At 34.5% G+C, this 21017-nt stretch overlaps 1 protein-coding gene across 1 annotated transcript; it reads left to right on the top strand.

Annotated features, from left to right (window-relative positions):
* Positions 1–529: 529 nt before the first annotated feature.
* LOC120344820 (integrin alpha-9-like) lies at positions 530–19574 on the top strand. Its single transcript, XM_039414133.2, has 29 exons — positions 530–990; positions 1405–1580; positions 3091–3275; positions 3898–4009; positions 4197–4380; positions 4449–4596; positions 4680–4777; positions 5416–5609; positions 6298–6371; positions 6629–6782; positions 7044–7132; positions 7616–7858; positions 9658–9861; positions 10319–10458; positions 10582–10730; positions 11047–11216; positions 11490–11587; positions 11972–12088; positions 12401–12560; positions 12812–12949; positions 13087–13175; positions 13265–13354; positions 13455–13563; positions 14575–14712; positions 14955–15083; positions 15446–15580; positions 16056–16160; positions 17038–17166; positions 18120–19574. The coding sequence occupies exons 1-29, from the start codon at positions 806–808 to the stop codon at positions 18384–18386; spliced, it is 4209 nt and encodes a 1402-aa protein (XP_039270067.2). The 5' UTR covers positions 530–805; the 3' UTR covers positions 18387–19574.
* The last annotated feature ends 1443 nt before the right edge of the window (positions 19575–21017 follow it).

The raw sequence follows: 21017 nt of genomic DNA, 5'->3' as shown, positions 1-21017 counted from the left end.
AACCGGGCCCTTATTCAAACCGGCTCTTATTCAAGCAGGGGCGCTTGTTATTTTTAAAGTAAAACTACACACAAAAATACCGGTAGATAAGATCGATCGTTCGATCGATCGATCAGGGCGGGTATTCAAGCACCGGCCCTTATTTATTTTTATGTCCTGTTCACACGGGCGGCTATTCAAACGGGCCCTTAATCAAGACCGGGCGTTAAAACGAGCATTTACGGGTATATATGATAATTAGGAAAAGGGCAGACGGGATACCTGGTGGGTGGTTTTAATACGTTAGAAAGAGAAAATTCTATTATACCAGTTTTTAGGAACTAAGCCAGAAATGAGTTTTTCAATTTAATTACTGCTACCGTACATGTCATGATTGAAAGTTTACAAATATATATTTAGAATCCTTATTTGCTTTCCACCGTACCGTGGTCTCTAATAATGTCATTGACTGATAATTTGATCACATTCCTGTAAGTTTGTATTTTCACTGATATAACGAGTAAATTAAAATTGTCAGAAAGTACACATTCGACATGTGTGAAATCCTCATTAGCATATTTTTCGAACAGCATTTGTTTTTGAGTGTGAGACTAAAACTTAATTATCCTCCAGTTGATAATTTTAGCCGAGTTAAATCAGCTGATAGGCTAGTTTTACTGTCGTTGGACTCACTTTGCAAATACTTTTTCCATCCATGGTCTCGACCAAACTCTTTCAACAGTAGAACTAAGATATTCTTTCATACACGCACAACCAGCTTTTGCTTTATTTTTGCAAAAGTAGTTTTATATTTAATTTTGCAAATATGTTGGGGCGAACGATAGTTATTGCTGCTTTGTTTTGGAAGTATGCATCATCTTACAACATAGAAACTACAAAGACGTTCTCTTTGTATATGAGAGATGGCGGTGCCAGCAGTAGGACGACTGAAAAGGAACCTGCTTATGCTGGCTACACGTTCAACGTTAGGTTAGAAGATGAAAATGTGAGGTAACTATACCAGCAAATTGCATTTTAAGATCTTTTTATCTTCTCTGTGGATATTTTAGAATTTAATATAGTAAGGTAAAACTTTATTTATACCATGTAATATATATATATATACCCTGTGTACAGTGTAAAATACCAGGTACGTCAAGTCGTGATATATATATATATTATTTAAATTTGGTATTATCGTCATAACGATTTATGCAAGACTCAAATAAAATCTTCATAAGTTTTGTTATCATACAAAATTTGGCATTATGCCTATCCTTGAAAAGAGCTGATTAAATAGATTAATTGTACCCAGGTTATGAATAACCACTATACGAGACTAGTACCACTAGTAACCACAATATGCGCTAGGCCTCACGTATATTCTATATTTTACCAAAAACGAGCAAAAACTTACGTTTCTAGAATACTCGTTGGACAACCCCGTGCAGGTGTAGTTAATCAAGCTATATCACCAGGAGCAATTTTTCTTTGCAACTTCACGTACGTTGGCGAGCCTTTAGCAACGACGAGTCTAATGGCGGCTACTGAATCTATAACAACGTATGGTTCCAGCGAGTTCACAACAACAACATTTGAAAGTACGGTAGCAAAGTACAGTAGCAAAGTACGGTAGAAAATAAGACAGTGTCTTATTTCAATTTTCTTTTGAAAAATAACACTAGGGCTTATTTTCAGGAGATGTCTTTTATATTCATTTATCAACAACTAAATCGCAAATTAGAGAATTACGAGATTTTTAAATATAAAAAATATGAAAACCGATATCCATTTATACTTAAATAACACGTTTTCATCTTTCACGCGTTTTAGATTAATCATTTAAAACGTGTTGGAGAGATTTCTTGCTATCGACTAGGTCAGGGGTGGGCAACCCCTGGCACGCGAGCCCATTTATTCGGCACGCAAGTGAGGCCTCCAAAACGAGATAATTCTCTTTCACAAGAGTTTTAAGACTCTTATCTGATGAAACTCTGTGTCCGTTTATTCAATATTGTTTGTTAACAATCCGATATTTATTTAAACTCTTTTTGTCCTTTCATGACACATGGCTACAAAGAAATATATTATGACGCCACAACCGAGTGAGATCTCGACAATTTCGGTCGGCACGCAGAAAAATTTTGTCATTAAATATAGTCGATTTTGGCACGCGAGCCGAAAAAGGTTGCCCACCCCTGGTCAAAAAAATATCGCGCTATTGACTAGGTCTTATTTTAAGGGGAGGGCCTATATTGAAATCATTCTTAAAATTCAGGCTAGGTCTTATTCTCAGGATAGGTCTTATTTTCGGGGAAACACAATAGTGGACGTGTGAAATCGTTTCGGTATTATGTTGCTATTGTGTTTGTTTATTGTGTTACTTTCTATCGTTATGAAAGAGTTGTTTTTCCCCTTTGCTTACTGGACGAATTGTTTGAAATTTTCAGTGGGTAAAGATTATTTTTTGCTAGAAAGCTATTACTTTTATTTATTCCTAAATTTTCTATGAATCCTGTTAGATCTGATATTCCATCCAAAATTTCGCTGTATTAATTTTTACTCATGGGCACACTGTTTTGAACTTATTTCAAGTGGTTCCGCAATCGAATATCAGGCCTACAGGTACGGTACTGGTAAGTTACGGTACCGCATATGATTTTCCGGGAATTGATGATACATACTGCATGTGTGACTACGTCTAATTGCGGTACTTTTGTTGTGGGGTGATAAATAGTTATTGTTTCAAATTGAAAAAGGCTCGCTAACTCATTTCAATTTTTTCTCATTCAAAGATTATATTTATATATTTAAACATAAGGTATCGTGATGTGCCATTAACAATTATCGACCATGGTCCGCTACGATTGAAATCTTGCGCTTCTCGACATAAAATATAGAAATATATAGTATTATAACATACCGTATGTATATACGTGAAAAAAACATTATGCCGTCATACTGGATTTCCGTTAAATATATTATGATGTGGCTAGTACTTAGGCATTTGTTATTTAGATCATTTGGAATATTTTGTTGAATCATTAGTTTGGTTGACTAGTCAAAATTTAATCATTTTAACAACAAATATTATTCAAAATTCAAATCCAGCAATGGGAATGACGACAGTTGGCACGGAACTTACAACAGGGGTGCCAGATTTTTTATCGCCAACCTGCACCAAATTAACAATTTTTGACAGCACGGATCGAACTCAGATTGGACAAGATCACAAAATTCAAGCTGATGCACTCGGTCTCTCGATTGAAAAATTGAAAAACAGCTCGGATTATGTGGTAAACATGTATAAATCTGTCATACATTTAATTTTTGAAACTACTTCAATATAGTATGTAACGATCTAATAACCGTTACTTATAACGAGGTTGTAAACTGGCAAATAATGATGGAGCCAGCTGTATTTGAGAAAATGGAATCCCATCGATTCGGCCCTAATCACTTCAATTTTTGCATTCTAGTCGAAGTGAAGGTGAAATGACTCACCCTTGATGCCAACATCATTTAAATCAGATACTCGGAACTAGGGTTGGACAAAGGACTAGACTAGCGGGCCGGATGCGACGCGCCATTTAGTGCGACCCAGCTTTGCTTGGGTAAACTTGCAAAAGCTGAAAAAAGAGGATTTTTGTTAAACTCTATTTGAAATATCTAAACTATGAATTGTTAAAATAATATTCATGCTTTTACATCTCCGGTTCAAAAGTGTCATTCACCATGAAATTGGAAACTATCTAAAAATACTGCCCATCGCTTTTCTAGCTACTCTACTCACTCTTAATTCACTCTTCAATAAAACCATTCTTATTTTCCATTGTTTTTCAATATATCACGACATGTTTATTTTCCGATTACCCAAATAATGCTAAAGTCGAACTGTATTTATATATTTAACTTCAGGTCTGCACTCCTCTTCGGCAGAAAAAATGTCCAGGATCGGGTCGCACACCTGGTGCTTGCTATGTTGGAAACGAACATGGTAATTGGGAATTCAAAGTTTGGAATGAATCAAGTACGTAATAAATAAAAGAAACAGTTGTATAGAAAAGAAAATCTATGGTAATAAAAAAGAAATAAGGTAAAGAGAAGTGAGTTTATGAAAGAGGAATGAAGAAAAAGTAGAGTGTGAGAAAAAAAAGATAAAATTGACGTATTCAGAAGGAGAGAACACGAATTTAATCCTTCCTCATTTTTGACAGAATGCTTCGATAAAACAATTGAAATTATTTTTGTCGTGGATGGATCTCGTAGCATCGGTGTATCAAATTTCGAGCTCGTGAAGCAATGGTTGATAAATGTAACAGCTAGTTTAATAAATGATTTCGGAGACGCGGTTCGAACGGAAGTTTTACAGTTTTCTAATGGAGATAAACCGTGGAGTCCGTAAGTTGAATAATTAAACGTAAATTCGTAAATTATTTATGATTAACAAAATCTTTTTTTCGTTTTAGTGTCCCAATTGAAGAATCCAAGAAATTTGTTATTCCTTACGCTTTACGGGATAAAGTTAATATTGAAAAAATAACTGAGCTCATTACTGATATGCCATATCTAAACTCTTCCACGTACACATACTATGCACTGCGAAGAACAATGGAGGTATGACATAATACAAGCAAGCATTCTTATAAATTTTATTTTGTATTTGATTATTTACTCTTTGACATATTTCTTTATCAAAGGTGGAATTCTCGAAATCCGGATACTATGACACGTCTGTGAAAATGGTCGTGGTTCTCACCGATGGAGAAGCGAATGATGGGGCTTCCCTCGGGGGATGGTGAATTGATTTTAATCATCTTTTATCACCTTTTTGTTTTGGATATTCATCCTCTATGGCAGGGTTATTCAACTATTTTCACCAAAGGTCCATACACAGAATTCAAAAATTATCGGGTCAGGTTATTCCGAAAAATAAATCGGATTCGGACCGCGGTCCGCCAGTTGAGTAGCCCTGGTATACTATTTTGCAAAATCGGGTTATTGATCTAATTTCCAAATTCAAAAATACAACTAAAAACTGACAAAAAGCATGCAAATCCACAAAACACATTAATGTCTAAAAATCTGTGAAAAATGTATCTAAACGGCTACTGAAACTTTAGTTTCGACGCCACCATGATTGCTAGTTAGCCAATGCTAGTGGAGTAAACAAGTAAGTCGATGATCTGAGAAATTTATATAGCTGTGACAATTTATACCTCAGTGGTTTAGCAAGACAGATTCAAATCTGTGGTATATCGTTTTGATCGATGTTTCAAAGTTAACTCCACAAAAGAGCCTTTATAGTCACCTAGACATAAGTAATTACTGTGTTCAAAATTGAGTTTTGGCATAGCCTACCAGAGTTACAGCCTGTCATAGGCTATCAATGACTATTCAAAACAAAGTAAAACATTCATTTTTATTAATTCTCAGGCATGATAAATATAAACACATGATAACGCCGTTTGCTGTTGGAGTGGGAAATTATGAAAATTTTTTGAATCAACTGCAAAATATTGCTAACGGAGGGACTGGAAATGAAAGAGTTCTGACAGTTGCCGACTTTGGTGCCTTACAGGGCATTATTAAAGATTTAACATCAGTCATAAAGAGCGAAGCATTAGAGGGTTATTCATTTTATTTTCACTTTTACCATAATTATCAGTAATGCAGGGTCCACATAAAGTCCCTTCACCAATTTTAGTTGTGAAGTCAGAATCTGATTTGTTGTTTTTTAATCAGTAATTATTTCAGTATTTCTTCTTCATTTCATACATCCATTAGGGCCAAAACCATGTATATATGGTATCGATAAATTCTGTTTGCATTTAAAAAAAAATTTAAAACTCTATGGACACCTATAAATAACAGGGTTTCCCAAAGTGGTGTCCGCGATCCCACGGGGGTGCGTGATGACTGCACAGGGGGTCCACAACGATATTAAAAGAGTATGATCGATCCTTAATGATTGACTTCAATCAAAAAGCCAAGGGTCTTTTTGGTTGAGCGTTGAGTACGAATATCGGTGTTAATTTCGTCCGAAAATGGGAAATAAAATTTTATTGTCTTTTGCAATTACAAAATACAGGTCGAAATTTGGGGCCCGTCAAAACTAAGATTCACAAACACGGATCCGCGGCCCAAAAAGTTTGGGGAACCCTGCCCTATAAGCATCTATTCATTTATAGATTATACCGATAAATTATGAAAGAGTAAATATACTGGAAAATTAAATTGTGATTGTGTCATTTCCTTGTTATGGCTTATGAAACATTGTTTGATAAATATATATATACATATATGACATCATGACAGGTCGCAAGGGAATCAGTGAAATAGGAAAAGACATTGACAATGCACAAGTCGGTGCATCGATAGCATCAAGTATGGTGAGTGCGTTTAGTTAGATTCATAAAAATTTTCCCGACCTAAAAACGCTCAATTGCCGCTCCGTTGAATCGCCCAGCATGGCTACTCAGGGTTTTGGTTAGTCATTTCAATTCAATTAATGTAATTCGTGCATCTTTATAAACAATTTCACTCTATACTCCCCGAGTAGCAACGAGCCTAACACCAAAAAACTTAACCTTGTTGAATAGATATGGGTTTATTTGGATATATAATGACAGTTTCATTGCCATTACAGCACGGATCTTTATATATTGGTGGAGTTGGAATGTATCAGGGGATTGGCTCCATCATGAAGTATGGAAAATCTACCGATAAAGATCCATATATCTCACCTTACTCCAACGTTGAAAACGTTCTGAAGAATTCTACCGAAGATACTCCATATTTAGGTTGGTAAATTTTTGACGCGGATTTAAATAGTCTAGCTAGCGGTGACAAATTTCAGTCATAGGCTTGCAGTTTTATATTCATCATGAAACTGTACAATAGCAGGATATATTTTTAAAACTCGCTGACACGCATAAAATAAGACATAAAACGCAAGAGAACACACGCTTGCTCACCAATACTTTTGACGTTGATTCGTTGGAGAATTTATCTGCTAGTATTACCAGAATACCAGTCGCAACGTACAATTATTGTCACTACAGGATACGCCACTGTCACGGGATTTTTTGACGGAATCAATTCGACAGAATACGTAGCAACTGGAGCACCAAGATACAAGCTAGAAGGAGCTGTAAGAACGAAATACTTCTATATACCTGGTGAACTGTTTGCGAAGCGAAAAAGTTAAAATAAATGCAGTATAACCAAGCACCACGCTCGGACAATCATGTCGCAGTTAAATAAATCGTAGTCGATAAAATATCCTATGAAATAAATATTCACATTACCGTATACGTCATTCTCACATTAGGCTAATATTACATGCTTTTAAAGGGTGCTCCTGAAGTATGCGCACCAAGATGTCGCATAACCTGAACCCTAACCTGGTACACAACGTGAGTTCAGGTTGTGCGCCATCTTGATGCGCATACTTCAGGAGGTCCTTTTAAAGTATACATATTCTATGGATTGTCACACCCACACGTGGTTCAATTGTTGTCTAAAACCAGTTTGTCGCAAAGCTATGCTGTATAAGACAAGATGGCCATTTGTAGTATACTAACAGCGGTAAGAAATAAATCCAAATTTGATAACGTTATTCAATTTACATTAGGTTATCGTGTACGAGTCTGTTCCAGGAAGCACTGATTGGAAAGATGCCGTTACGATACTACCCCCGCCAGTCGATAAAATGCATACTGGTTGTTATTTCGGTGGAGTTTTGTTGACTGTTGACGTGAATGGTGACGACAAAGATGACTTGTTGGTTGGCTCACCTTTATACATTGATCAAAATTACGACGAAGGCAGAGTTTTTGTTTATATTAGTCAGAAAGCCAGTTCCTCATCGAGCTGGGTAAGTTAGTAGGCTCTAAAATGCTCTATATAGTTTACCAATAACTAAACGAGGAAAGAATATATACCAAAAAGTCCATTACCATTCTAGATCAGCGGTTTCCAATCTTCCCGTTCGCGCGGCGCCAAATTATCAGGCCAAAAACCCACGGCGCACTTACACGAAAAAATGCTGCTTTAAATGAAACTCAGTTTTGTGATCGCTAATGTGTACTTTATGTCTTTCAAAGTTTCTATACATGTAGGCCTAAGAAATAAAAGCAAAATGTCAACTATTCACCTTCATCTCTGCGTGATTTTCCTTTGAAATACTAAAAAAATCGCTCAATTTGGCTAAACTCGGTTCAGCAGCAAAAATAATCTGCAGCTAACGAAGTTGCAGCAAGTAGAGTCTGCATGAGCGGATTAAGCCCCTTTGGTGCCCTAAGCACTGAAGACTTTGGTGCCCCCTCATGTGTAATTTAATTATAAAATGAATAAACCACATAAGTGTATTATCCATTAAAGATAATCACAACCAACAGTAAATAAAACGACTTTTACGAACATTTTTAGGTTTTTTAACTGTTATATATAGCTGATATATATATCGGCCGTTTACTTCCGATATGATATATCGGCAAACACGCAATATCGGGCTGATATATCGGTTGAGCTCTAATCCTGAGGGAGTGTGACAATGAAGATGCATGCCTCCAGTCTCAACGTCAATCGAAATACCAAAGGATACAAGTCACAACTGTAGTTTGACATTTTATCGGTACCTAGTACACTGTTATAAATTTTCGTAGCTTTAACAAGGAAATGGCAGTTAAAAATACATTTCACTTCCCTGCTTTTGTGACGACGTAGAATATACTGGAAATTTCTAAAAGAACGATGGGATTTCACATCTCTTTTGATTTTCTATTGGGAACTTACCGGGAATTCCCTGCAATTTGGGCTGTGGAAACGGGATTGTCCTGTAATTTTTACAAGGCAAATTGAGTAATTTTAAACAACGATAGTTTACTAAAATAAAGGCACAAAACGTTAGAAAAAGGGTTTGAATCTCGGGATCCCAACCCCAGTTGGAATAGCTAAAAAACTCAAAAACGTTACTCCATTAGATACAAATACAGTATACTGCCGACTTCGCTGCCACTAGATCGTTGAAATGCGATCGTGGAACCGCAACATAGTGTAAATAGTTCATTGGTCCAATTGTTGAAAAGAAATAAAAAAAATTTAAAACAATAAAGCAGCAACAAGGAGAATACTAGAAAGAAAAAACAACAACAATTTAAGAAAACGACTCATAGGCCCATTTCGTGTCCAATAAATAAGTTTCAGTTTTTAGTTTTAATAAAGAAGGTTAATATGATACCCAAAGACGAAAAATAACCGAACATTTTGAAGTTTGAGTCGTCTGGTGAACTCGTAATATTATGATAAACACCGATAAACTATTTAAAATTTTGCTCAAAAATTTCTGTGGTGCCTCTCTTTGCTTGGTGTACTAAGCACGTGCTTATATTGTTTAATCTTAATGGTTAATCCGGCGCTGAGTGTCTACTTCTATTGTCATACGTAATAGGCACTACGCAACAGAAAGTGAATAATATGGAAAGGTAAAATGAATTTATTGATTCATTTCATATATATACACAGCATTCAAAATAAGAAACAATGAAACATTTATAATAAATACCATATGCGCCCCCTTTGGGAAGCGATTCGTTACGAGATAAAGATTTAAACGCTGGATAGATCTTTCACTGACTTAAAATTCGACCCAAAATTTACAATATCTTTTTCAAGGCTTCTGGGTCTTATATTCCCACCGAGCTTTACGGTGACAATTTGCCTGGTGGACGGTTCGGAACAGCAATGACCAACGCCGGAGACTTGAATTTGGATGGGTATAACGACGTTATTATCGGTGCTCCGTTTGCTGAAGATGGCCGAGGCGCGGTTTTTGTGTATCATGGTACAGAGAAGGGATTGCGAGCAACGTATAGTCAGGTTTGTAGCATTACAATCGTTTTGTATCGAAATCATTTGTAGCATAATTTACCATTATCATCTTCTGTCACACAATAAAACGAATCCAAAGAGCTACCTAGAATATTCGAAATAAATAAAAGTAATAGTCTTCTAGTGAAAAATTGAATCCTTGAGCACTAAAAATTCTGAAGCAATTGGTCCAGTAATCAAAAAGAAAAGCTATTTTTTTCTGTGACAAAGAACAACAACAACATAATAACAAAACGATTGCTATGTCCACTAACGTGTCCAATTAACCTTTACCGATAGTATTTTGTGTAGTATTTGCTCACATTTTAACTAATACACTAAGTTTGTTTAATAAATTAAATTGGGTTTCTAGTAGTTTGATACCAGGTCAAACTGTATTTATTATACAGTTATACAGGACAATACCAACCACATCCCTATTAAAAGTTTTTCATTTTTTTTTCAGAAAATTCTTGCATCATCTCTATTTGATTCTACAATAAAATATTTTGGACAATCCATGCAAGGAAATATTGATATTGATAAAAATTCATACCCGGATATATTTGTTGGAGCACCAAAAAGTGATTCTATTGTTCTTTTGAGGTAATAATCAAATTTATTCACACACAACATTAGATAAAATATGACATAGGTCCTGGAGAAGTGAAGTATATGTTCAAAGCCTTTTTTGCTTTTACATTTTCAACATATATCGTCATAATTCAGATCTCGGCCAATAGTAAATATTTGGGCAACAATACACTTTCAAACAACAAAGCTCGATATTATCAACTGCATCAAGAATAACTACACAAACTGCTCTTCGATTGAAGTCTGTTTCACGGTAAACGGTACCTCAATCGAGTCGGAAATAGGTAATTTTGCTTAATGCAAAAGAAAATATTATTTTTTTGATAGTTCGAGTAAATGACAAGAAATCCCAATCGAGAATTTAAAGTTGATACCTGAAATACCAAATCGATGGCATTTCATTTGAAATTGCCAAGTGCACAATTATTTGAATTAAAATGTAAGCATCAATACAACGTTATAGACCTTTTTATCATCGTGTAGAATGTGGATGAAAACAATACAAAGGATTTTTGAAAGACGTCCCATTGGAGAATTGTTGGACATCAATTTTATCCTGAATTTAAATTCATTTAAATTATTGTCTTTGTTGTCGCATAGGTATTGAATACAACTTGACGCTTGATATCGCGAAAACTACGGAGAGCGAAAAGAGACTTGAATTCGGATCAACCTCGTACAGTTCTGGTACAGGAACTACAAAATTAACGAAAAATACTACACTGCCTGTCTGGGAAACCAAGTGCTTCATGCATGCATTCGATATGAGAGTATGTGTTAAGTATTAAAAATTGTTGAAATACCCTAATTTGGAAGAAACCTGATTTTATCAAATAGCATGCTCATGAATTTAATGCAGTTTGTTCACTCTCTACCTTTCTATTGATAGTTTTAATCTAACACTATTTTTGAGATTTGAAAAACTGTATTTATGTAAGTGTAAGTGTATTTATTCACTTTTATTTTACTGTACACACTGCTCAAAGTGACATCTTTCCATTCAAAGTGTTTCTTTACTTTAATGATTTTCTCTCATTTATCAGAAAAATATCAGCGACTACGAATCTACCCTCGTTGCTGAGATTGAGTATGATCTACTTTCTTCTCATGTTGCCACATCAATGTCTTCTGTTAAAGATCCGTGAGTTGATTACAACATCATTCAACTGTTTGTGTTTTTGCGTAATTCTGTGATATCTACAGCCTCCAATTTCTTGGTTTGGTAATAATCAAAACAACGGTTGACTTTTATCAATAAATATGAGATAAAATACTAAGCGAAGAAATGATTCTGGCTCGAGGTGTATGCGCTTCTCTTTTGAGTTCCTCGTTTCAATCTAGTTTTCGTAACTTTGACTGCTTAGTTATTCCAATTACTGATCTGTAACCAGGCAAGAGACAGGTGTGTATATATGATTATATCGTTTTCTCCTCAACGGTCAAATACGAAAACTCCCGCCCTATCCTATGCAGTAGACCTTGCTTTTTCTTGTAACTTCGTATCTGCTTAATTAATTCTGTACAGATTACGGACCTATAAAAAGTCATCAGGAATGGTATTTATGAAGCAATGCGGCGAAGAAGATATCTGCAATCATGATTTAAGAGTTGGAGTAGAAATGAATCTACCATCATTTCATATGTGAGCAGTCTGCAAAATATCTTTTAAATTTCTCAAAAACTTCCCAGTCATTTCGATTGAAATATAAAAAGAACAATTTCCTCGAAGGAATCTTTAGTTTAAAATTGGTTTTCCGCAAGTATGCTATACGCAAATGTCAAAAAGTTTTTCTAAATGAACTAAGTAAGTCTTGACTAAAATAATATCAAAAATAATTTTCATCCTATAGAAATTCAGCCAATAGCTCAAAAATAATTAGGTACTAAGCAACAAATAGTTTGGTAATGGCGCGCAAAAATAAGACAGCATTCTCATATATCGCACTATTTTCAGAGATGGCAAAGATTACTCTGAAAATGGTCAAATCCTTATAATTGATTCTTCAACCACTGCTCAAGCAATCACCGTTCGTGTGAACTTTACAAACGTGGGGGAGAATGCGTTCGGCACAAAACTGAATGTGTCTTATTCTTCGAAAATTAGTTTGAGTACGGTAAGTTGAGTTGAGTACGGTTTTTCTACTTATCGTTACGAAAAAAATCACTTTTTTCGTTAGCTACTGGACTAATTGCTCTGAAATTATCAGTAGTTTAAGTTGTGTTTTTCGCTAGACGGTCATGACCTTTATTTATTTTAAAAAAATCTGTGGCTCTATGGCATTCGTTTTTTGTGCGATGGCGTCATAAAGAATTGCGCACATGTTTATATTTCATTCAAGTGTTTTATATCGTTTTACTGTTTCAGATTTTCAACTCCATATCATACCCGGAACTGCCATCATGTGTTGTTGAATATGGTATTCCAATTCATGCTGAAGATGGTTTTACGACAAAAACATTCAAATATAATTCGCAGGAAAACATCATGATTCCTGAAGCTTGGGTAAGTGTTAACATATACAGCACAAGGATAAAAAGTATAAGTAGAAGTTTGAGTTGAGTATTGAGAAAAAAAAAACGAAGCAATATATGGAATGCAAGAAATTAATCATAAACGATCATTTTTTATTTTATTTTTAGTGTTATTTCGAGTTCAACATAATTGCTTCTAGTTTAAAAAGAACTGGAAATATGGACGCGTTTATAATTAACATAACGACTTATGCAAGGTGAGACAGAAAATCGTATTTTATTTTTTTTAAAGTTATTTATTAAATTAAAATAACTAACGTTACTACTAAATACTTTTAATACGAAGCTTGAATTCGTCGACGGAAAACAACACTTTAGACAACAGTTGGGAAAAATCGCCTGCCATCAAGTACAGATCAGATTTCAATTTGAGGAGGTACTTCATCCTATTTTTACGAGTTTTTACTGATTAATAATAATTAAGTTGATATCATTACGAGTCTATGATTATACTTAACTTTCGCATCTTTCTACAGAGAAAGCAGCAATCCTGAAATATCATTCAACTATACGACAACGACTAAAAACATAACTACTGTAGATGAGATATCAGAAGGAATTTCAGTCATCGAAATGTCTTTCAGAGTAAGAATAACACATATTTAACACGCTGTTTATTTGAAGACAGGTGAAATATTTGCAGCACAGTAAACTTATGGTGCACTCTTCATTAACCTTATTGTATCTCGGAAGGGTGTTTTTGAATATGTGTAAGCGATAATCAAATTTTTGATAATCAAAATTAGAAATGTAGGCTATATACATTATTTATTTATATTTAATTTGAAGATTCGGTTAACCTAATGACCCCTGGTGTTCCTGGGTCATTTTGACACCCTTCTATAATTTTTTTAATATTTCACCAACCAAAAATGCCAAAGACACCATTAATGTGTCCCTGAAAAGCTTATTTTCGTCGCTTTCCACTAAAACGCGCCCACATTACGTAGCGTAAATGCGTCCGACCATATGCCAGTAAGAAGAGAGAAAATTCAAAAAATTTCGAGAAAAAGTTTCTCACTTTTAACGCTGTGGTCGACACGTGATTGATATGCGAGAGAAAGAGTTCTCTTTTAGAAGAGCTATACGTCACCTTCAAGATAAAACAAGACTGGGATTTGTAAGTGAAGTGATATTCGTTTTATCGAAGAGCATTTGATCGCGTGCTGTCTGGTATCTTTGTTTGTTTATTATGAGCCGAAGAACGTTGCTCGCGCGTTCAAAATACTTCGTTTTCAACTAACAATAGATTATTTGGTTATTTTTAAGCTTTGAAATACTCATACAAATAAAATTAACCTTGTTGCAAAATAAAAATTATACATAAAAAAAATATGATGACATCACCGTAATTAAGAACACTCGGATCAAGCATGGGTAATTTAAACTCAAACATTTTGAGTTTTGAAATTGGTTTTGTTCACATGCAGACCACTATGAAATACTATTGACCCCCCAAAATACATTTAATTTAGCCATAAACCCAAATTATGACACAGATCAGCCATTTATGGCAGGGCCGAAACCCTAGGGTTAATATACTTTTTTATATGCGAATTCTTAATAAAGATGCAGACTATACATTTTTCTTACCAGATTACCGGTGCTGGTTACAGCAACATTCCATCATCGCAAATATCACTAACCTGGCCGTCGAAATATGCTGGCGCACCTCTTCTTTATTTATATCAGGTTTCGTGTAACTCTGAATTTGCAGCTGGAGTCGACAACCCGGTAAGATGGTTATTTACATTCAATGTAGCTGAACTTTACATAATTTATAAAGCCTGTGTGAAAACATTAACTTTTATGAGCTTATTAGAAATATGAAACAATACGCTGCGATGCCCTTGGCAAAATGGGACAGACTGGAAGAGCTCGAAGCTACCGGTAGCGCAACAATCACTCATCAATAGCCAGATAAGTGAATAAAATAAAAGATTATGATATTGGTGTTTTATTTTTCAATGTTACAGACAACTTGCATCTGTGAACAGTCTAATATCAATTCATACGATCTCGTCATAGATACAGAAACTGACAACTCAACAAAAGGATACGCCACCTTATCTCCACCGGATGTCGCGATCAATGTTTCAGAAATGGTAAGCAGAAAAGGGAATAAATTTCAGAATTCTGTGATGCCCCGTACAGAGTAGATGCTTGATTTACATTTCAAATTGCTGTTCTGTGTTCGTCGTGTTAGAATAAAGACTGTATCACAAACTAAACAATAACTAACCTAACGGTACATGACTAGATTAGGATTTACATATTTATCTACGGAGAGATGGGAGTCGATGGGACTGCTTAGTCATATGCCATACCACGGCCTATTGTCCGGTCATTAGTCCATTCTCTAATTATCACGACATTCCGAGAATACCAGGATTTCCACCACTAATTTGAGGTTGTTCCAAACATTCTCCTTTAATTGCTAACCTAATTTATGACGTTTTACCACCAGAACTGCAAAGACTTTGGACCAGGTCACTCCTGCGATTCCTTGATTTGTAACGTTGCAAATATTGGAGAATCCGACAAAATCAATTTCTACGCGAAATTCAGACTTTGGACGTCAAGTATTACGTTTGAAGGAACAGTAAGCAAATTTACAAACTCTGTTTTCTTTTACGTTTGCGCTTTGGTGGTTTGTATACTAGTCAGCTGTATGCTGGTCTAAACTCCTGTTGATGGAAGGGGTGAGTGATGGTGCGCAAGACCGACAGAATAAAAACAAGAGAGAATCTTAAATAGGTACACTAAGGTCAAATGTCATAAAAAAATGTTTCATAAATTGAGTTAGAAAAAAAAGCAAATTTAGGAGTGAGTTAACGGTTCCCGTGTATGCAATTGTGAATGGCTGTAAAAGTTTTGAATATTCCTTCGGCAATTGAATTCATATTCAAACATTGCAATTTCCGATTCAATCTTGAAACGAAAGTAATCAAGTATATAATATATCTAAATACTTGCAACATCAAATTGTCCTGCAGAATTTTAATTTCCGTTTTACGCTTATCATGATGTTGAATCAAAAGCGTTATTATCCCTACTATATTTAAATAAAACTACAGAATCAGACTCAAGTTGATCTGCAGACTTTATTTGAGATTTCAACTACTGGTTCACCTCTTATAATAAACAGCGAAGGAAGAAACGTTACCATCAAGACAGAAAAGGTACATTTACATATATATTCATTTTTTCAATTAGACTTATGTGCTATCGTGAGGGGATAGCGAAATGTAAACGTTGCAGTTGATTAGCCACCTCGTCATGGAAAATGTAATAAATTTTATTGGAATAGATAAATTCGTATGTTTCTGTGAAAATTATTGAAGATGCTATTATATGTAGTCTAAAAAAGTGTTCATATGTACTATACATGTATGTACTATTCTTACAATTTGATTGGATTTTTGTCTAAAACAAAAAGTAAAACCAAATTGAGAAAATTATATCTAGCTCTACGCCCTTCTTATTCTTTCTCTTCATTTCGCATGTTTAATTACTGTTAAAAAAATTTTGGATCCGCTTTATAATGTGATATTCTTTTTTTCTTGTTATTTATTATTTAGTACTTTTTGGGGAATTGATTTTTGAGGCTTCTTAAAACCGAGCTTACAACTCAAATATTATTTTATTTCTACTGCAATTGTGACGCCTGTTCTAGAGTTTCCTGTCCTGGTAGAAACTCCCATTAGGGGTTGGTCGACGTTGGAAAATTGCCCGACGCCTTTCGATTATATTTCATGAATATTGTTGTTTGTTTATATTTACTGCATTTTGTACTTGTATGTAATGAAATGTTTATGAATAAATCATAATTTAACATTCCTATCTTTTCAAAGCACGATGGTCATTATTAGTCACTGCACATCCAAAGCTTTGTTTTACGAAGATTTGAAATTCCTCATAAATCCAAGCCAATATAGTAGTTTAGTAAATTTCTGAACAGTTTTACCGATAATTATTTTATAGTGTATCAGATGAACTAATTTGCCGTGTGTTTTTACGAAAACTGCGAAACATAGAATTTATTCTGAATGTATTTAGATAACGACAGTAGTCAAGAAATACATTGCTATCGAAATACCGGAACAACAAAACGTCATATGGTATTATATTGTTGCTGCAGCTGGGGGAGTTCTGCTACTCATCCCTATTGTTCTTCTGCTATGGAAGGTATAGTGAAAACCTCTTCTTTGATTATTATTTATCAGCGGTGTATACTACTTAAATAAAAACGTACAACGAGAGAATCATTGTAAGAATTTTAGAAATTTGCTTTACCTAAATTTGGAATAATTTCACAGATTATTTTCAGTCCCCCTCATTATTGTTGTGAAATAATTCCATTTAAATTTAATCTGTGTATGCCGTTAAAATTAGAAGGGAATATGAAATTTTAAATACCTTGCCAACTAATGAAAAATAGCTTTAGAATTTCATGCATTTTCATTGTGTTATAGCAAATAATACTGAATTTCTATTTTTTCATTTTCGACTATTTTTCCATAAATATATCTAGATTTCTGCATGTAATAAAAATAAACCATTATACTAGTTTGAAATTCACATGTCAATTTAATTCTGTCATTCGTGGAATTGCCCTTAAATATTATATAGCAAAAGTGGTAATGATAATTTACTGGGAACTAGTCAAATTGCGCCATATACGAAAAAATATTCTGTGAAACTGCTTTTAAAAAGAACGGTATTGTGATAACATTTATTGAGTTAGTTATATCCTCAGCAAAATAAAATATTTTTAGTACAAAAATTACTTTTTACAGATTTGATTCTCATTTGAAAAGTGCTAATAAGTTGGGATATACTATATTTACTGCTTGCCAACTCACAACAGACGTCTTATTATTATAGAAAAATTTTGAACTCCAGATAGCGTGGTCTTGTTGTGTCCTCCGCAATATAATGCGTCGTAGAATTTTTACGAAGAGAATAGACATAGATTGTCCGTTCCTGTTATTTCGTAACTTCAATTTTCGCAACCTAATTATCAGAAATCAAATGAGCAATCTTTCTTGCTGTAACGGATAAATTATTGACTCGTGTTTAATTTATATTAATAATATATATAACTAATAACTAAACTTTACTTTCTTTAAATTACCCAGTGCGGATTCTTCAGAAGCAAATACGCTGAAAAGCAGAAAACAGAGGAAGATAAACTCGCCGATGAAACAGATTTTCCGGATGTGGACGCTGGCAAAGAGTTTACTATGGGGTCCAATTTTAATGGAGTCAATGGCAGTGGGTTGAATTCCCCTGATTCTGCAGCATATGAGAATCGAAACTTTATTGATGCAACGCTGTCTGTAGATCCGAGTCCTCGAAAGGAGTCACCGTTGGACCAAGTTTCGATTGGGAGTGAAAAAGCATGAGTTTGGTTTGTTCATGAATATGTTGTTGATAGGCAAAATGTGTTCTCAAAAATAATATTTTCTCTCGGTTTCAGCATTCAAATTGGGAATTTCACGTTAAGTTCAAACGGATACTTATATAAATGTCTGGTATTAATTTATACTTACTAGAAAAGCTATCAAATTGAAGAATCTTCAATTTAATAATTGTATGATTTAATTCATACCACCGGTTTTTGTACTTCAATTCCTCATAAAATACGTATCTTTCGTTCACAAATATCACTATTTCATTTTGTGTGATAACGCAATCACTTGCCATTAATCACTATCCCTTATACGTCTATCAATTTTTTTTTTTAATATCTTTAGTATATGATCTATCGTACTGTTTTTCATTTCACGCTTTATTTGGCTAATAATAACGATTGTTTAAATTTCGTTGGGCGTTACCAGTAAATAGTATATATGCATATAATCAAATACGTGGTTATATGAATTTTCCTTATTAATTTATTATATATACTTGCCTTATACTTTCATGCTTCTTTAAAGCTCATACTTGAAAGTGGAAACACAATTCAACTGCATGGTATTGAAAGATCAAGACGTATTATACGACGATATATTCACTGTCTTTATATTCGTTTATACATTTTTTCGTTTGTGACATATTGCGAATCGTTTTTCAATATTCAAAATCCTCTATTCCGAGATGTACTTCGAGCTAATTCCTTTTTTAACTGAACCCCTACTTGGTCCAAGAAGATCAAGCCGTAGTATGTGACTGTCTTTATATTCGTTTATATTTTTGTTTGTAACATATTGCAAATCGTTTCACTATATTCAAACATCCTCTAATCCTAATTAGACCTTTCTACTTCTGTATTATGAAATATATAAATAATACTACAAACTCAATTTTGCTTGTAATTAACGAAGTGTACCACGAAAGGCTATCTGGGACTGAGAGCTGCTAAAATTACATTTGTTACGCCACGCTAGACATCTTGCTGATTAGCAGGCTTACCATTAAAGATGTACCGATGTATCGGTATCGGTAATGTATCGGTATCGGCTACATTTAGACCTATATTTCCGATATATTTAGCTTCTCAATATCATACAGAATGTTTTAAAAAATAGGTTAGAATAATAATCTTGAAATTATTTTTTGCCTGCATAGATCGTGAACTATGAGCCATGCACGTCCCCACCTCCGCTTGTAGAAACGGAAATCGGATTCTGACATGTTTTAGCCATTTATTAGCCAAACTAGCTCAATCAATTTGAGTATTTTTGCTGCCAAATTTATATATATATATATATATATTACAATTTTCAATATTACATGGTAATTATGAAGAAATATATCAATCGAATATTAGTGGATGTTCCGATGCGTAAAATATAAGATATGACGTTATATTGGCACAAAATCCTGCTCACGTAACTTAATGTATCAGTTTCATACGATATGTAGGCGAAACATTTATTTATTTTACCACCAACAGTAGCCGAATTCTATTAGTTTTCTAATTGAACACCGAAATTACTAGCGCCAATACTCAGTTCATTTAAATTGATTAACGCATTTGGATCCCAAACATCTACTTCTTAATATAGTGTGCATAATATAGTAATATATATATATATATAGATATATGTGCGTGATATATTACTCTTTTTTGATCCGAAATAATATGCACTATTAATAAAGCCCAAAGACTATTGTTTTAAACCGTCTGCCCTGCACACTCGATGTAATAATTACATAGTATTGGTATCGGAATATCGGCAGTATCGGTCGTTTTTTTATTATCGGCGTATCGGTATCGTCCGTTTTAGCTGGTATAGGAACAGTATCGGTATCGGCGACAAAAGTGGTATCGGTACATCTCTACTTACCATACGTCCCAGAGGCAGCGAGGATGGTTTTAAATGTAGGCCCCTAATGTGAAAACCCATGGATTAGGGTTAGTATGGGTTAAAATATCTGCAAAACAAATAAAAATTCCATAGATGCTAATTTGAAATCGGTGAATTTATAGTTGTTAAAATCACAGAAATGGTCTTCGGAGGCGTCCCACTTTGAGGTGACAAAAATGGTTCCATTACATTTGAACCCACGTACATTTGAACCCATGACAATTGCACCTGTATGCTATTGCACCAATGAAATTTTTTTTGTTTCACGGATAGTTAAACCCATACTAACCCTAACCCACGGGTTTTAGCACCCGCATATAGCTTGAACCCGTGGATATACGCATGGGTTCAAATGTACATGGGTTCAAATGTACGGTCACCGACAAAAATATGGTAACCCTACGTCACTGTGACGTTGTAATGACGTTATAATGAATTTTTGGATGGTCTAGTCAGGTGGGGGTTAGAATTGATACGTGAAAAAATTGTCATGCTACGCCCACTAGAAGTATGTTAGATAAGAAAGGACAACACTGAAAGGCTGAAGGAAGAAACGGATGAAGTGGAGGAAAAACGGAAGTTGAAGTGTTCCCAAAGGTGAAAAATTAAAAAATACTAAAAGGCTGAACACTAAAAGGAAGAAGCGGATGAAATTTCTTCCGACGGGTGGGGAGATGGCTGAAGTCACTAAAAAGCTAAACACTAAAAGGAAGAGGTGGATGA

The sequence above is a fragment of the Styela clava genome, chromosome 5 (genome assembly GCF_964204865.1).
Source record: "Styela clava chromosome 5, kaStyClav1.hap1.2, whole genome shotgun sequence".
NCBI classification, from domain to species: domain Eukaryota; kingdom Metazoa; phylum Chordata; class Ascidiacea; order Stolidobranchia; family Styelidae; genus Styela; species Styela clava.
Note: the sequence above shows the minus strand (reverse complement) of the source record. Positions and strands in the feature narration are given on the sequence as shown.

Excerpts from the sequence above, each read along its gene's own strand:
- LOC120344820 (XM_039414133.2), top strand. The coding sequence starts at position 806 with ATGTTGGGGCGAACGATAGTTATTGCTGCTTTGTTTTGGAAGTATGCA. Across the intron at positions 4,597-4,679 it reads CACTGCGAAGAACAATGGAG|GTGGAATTCTCGAAATCCGG; the intron begins GTATGACATAAT and ends TCTTTATCAAAG. Across the intron at positions 6,372-6,628 it reads CATCGATAGCATCAAGTATG|CACGGATCTTTATATATTGG; the intron begins GTGAGTGCGTTT and ends TTGCCATTACAG.